Below are 1,943 nucleotides of genomic sequence, written 5' to 3' on the forward strand. Positions count from 1 at the left end.
GACCTGGAGCAGTTGACGGCGGAGATCAAGAAAATGGCCAACAGTGTCCGCAACAAGCTGAAGAGTGAGTGGCCTTGTCTCCACCACCATGTCACCCAGCCCTGCGGGTCCCCCTGTTCCCAAGGGAGGGGTGGGGTGTGCTGGGGACACCACAGGAGAAGGTCCCTAATGGGCTGGGTTCTGGCTCTCGCCAGGCATGGAGAGGAACATTGAGCAGGATGAGGCACGGTCCTCAGCCGACCTCCGGATACGCAAGTCCCAGGTGAGTGCCGGTCCCCGGGACCCACTGCCGGGGCTGTCCCCACCCAGCAACCCCAGGTCCTGGGCACCCCATCCCACCCTGGCCCCCCAGGCTGGAGATGTAGCGTGTCCAGGGTGTCCCTGTGTCCCCCATCCCCAGTAGCACCCTGTTCCAGACACACTGTATCTGTGGCACTCCTGGGCTTCGTGTCCCTCTGCCCTGTCTCCAATACTGCCCTGTGTCCTGTGGGCTGGGACATGCCATCTCCCGGGTCCCCTGGGCCTCATGTCCCCAGCCCCAGCACCCTATCTTGTCCCCTGGGCTGGAGCTGTGCCATGCTGGGGGTGTCCCCAGTGTCACACCCCTGTCCTTCCTTCTGTCCCCTGGGAAAATGGTCCATGAGGAAATGCCATGCCCGAGGTGTCCCATGTCCCCATCCCTCTCCACAGCACTGGGTCCTGTCCCTCAGGGTTGGGCCATGCCTTGCTGGGAGTGTTTCCAGTCCCATGTCGCTGTACGCCCCACTAGGTCTTGTCCTCCAGGGGCCAGGGAGGTGCCATGCCCAGGGTGTCCCCAGCCCCATGTCCCTGTCCCTGTCCCCAGCACAGGGTCCTGGGGATGTGCCATGCATGGGGTGTCCCCAGACCCGTGTCCCTGCCTTTGTTCCCAGCACTGGGTCCTGTCCCCCAGGGGCTTCGGAGATGCCATGCCCGGCGTGTCCCCAGCCCCATGTCTCTGTCCCTGTCCCCTGGGGGCTGGGGATGTGCCGTGCCCAGGATGTCCCCAGCCCCATGTCCCTGTCCCCAGCACTCAGTCCTGTCCCGCAAGTTCGTTGACGTCATGACCAAGTACAACGAGGCGCAGGTCGACTTCCGGGAGCGCAGCAAGGGCAGGATCCAGCGCCAGCTGGAGATCAGTGCGTGCCCCTCTCCCTTCCCAGGCCCCGCCCCCTTTGTGAAATGGGCGGGGCATCCTCCTGCAGACCCCGCCCCTTTGGTGGAGTGGGCGGGGCCTGCTCCTGACTCCGTGTGCCTGCAGCTGGCAAGAACACGACGGACGAGGAGCTGGAGGAGATGCTGGAGAGCGGGAACCCCTCCATCTTCACCTCGGGGGTCAGCGCCCACCATGCCGGGGGGGCCGGGCGGGAGGCACTGGGTGCCAGGACCCCCCCACTGACGGCTCCCACCCCCGTTGCAGATCATGGACTCGCAGATCTCGAAGCAGGCGCTGAGCGAGATCGAGGGGCGGCACAAGGACATCGTGCGGCTGGAGAGCAGCATCAAGGAGCTCCACGACATGTTCGTGGACATCGCCATGCTGGTGGAGAACCAGGTACGGGCTGTGCGGGGACAGGCGGGGACCCACACGTGAGGACAGGCACGGACCTGTGCATGGGAACAGGCATGGACCTGTGTGTGGGGCTGCACAGGGCTGAGCAGGGACCTGTGCATGGACCACATGGTGACAAGGAGGGACCTATGCATGAAACCACTGCACAGGGCTCCATGGGTGACACCGGGTGGCACAGAGCCACATGGGCACCAGCACGGGGCCACTCAGGGCAGCACAGAGACCCGTGTGGGGGGACCCAAGCCCAGAGCCACGCAGGCCTGGGTGGTGACCAGTGCCCAGGTCCCCATGGGGCCACTCAGCACCTGGGCTCATGGGGAGCTTGGGGGAGGGAGTCAGGGGTGGACAGGGG

The 1,943-nt window shown here is 65.4% G+C and overlaps 1 protein-coding gene across 1 annotated transcript in view; it reads left to right on the forward strand.

Moving 5' to 3' along the window:
• STX3 (syntaxin 3) overlaps positions 1-1,943 on the forward strand; it is a 4,849-nt gene that overhangs the window by 1,836 nt on the left and 1,070 nt on the right. The window contains exons 4-8 of the mRNA XM_010179683.1: positions 1-64; positions 195-262; positions 1,049-1,157; positions 1,280-1,353; positions 1,439-1,573. The exon at positions 1-64 is cut by the window's left edge and continues 9 nt beyond it. Of these exons, the coding sequence (XP_010177985.1) occupies positions 1-64; positions 195-262; positions 1,049-1,157; positions 1,280-1,353; positions 1,439-1,573 (450 nt within the window). The remainder of the gene's footprint in view (positions 65-194; positions 263-1,048; positions 1,158-1,279; positions 1,354-1,438; positions 1,574-1,943) is intronic.

This window comes from Mesitornis unicolor, unplaced genomic scaffold (genome assembly GCF_000695765.1).
Source record: "Mesitornis unicolor isolate BGI_N332 unplaced genomic scaffold, ASM69576v1 scaffold33942, whole genome shotgun sequence".
NCBI lineage: Eukaryota > Metazoa > Chordata > Aves > Mesitornithiformes > Mesitornithidae > Mesitornis > Mesitornis unicolor.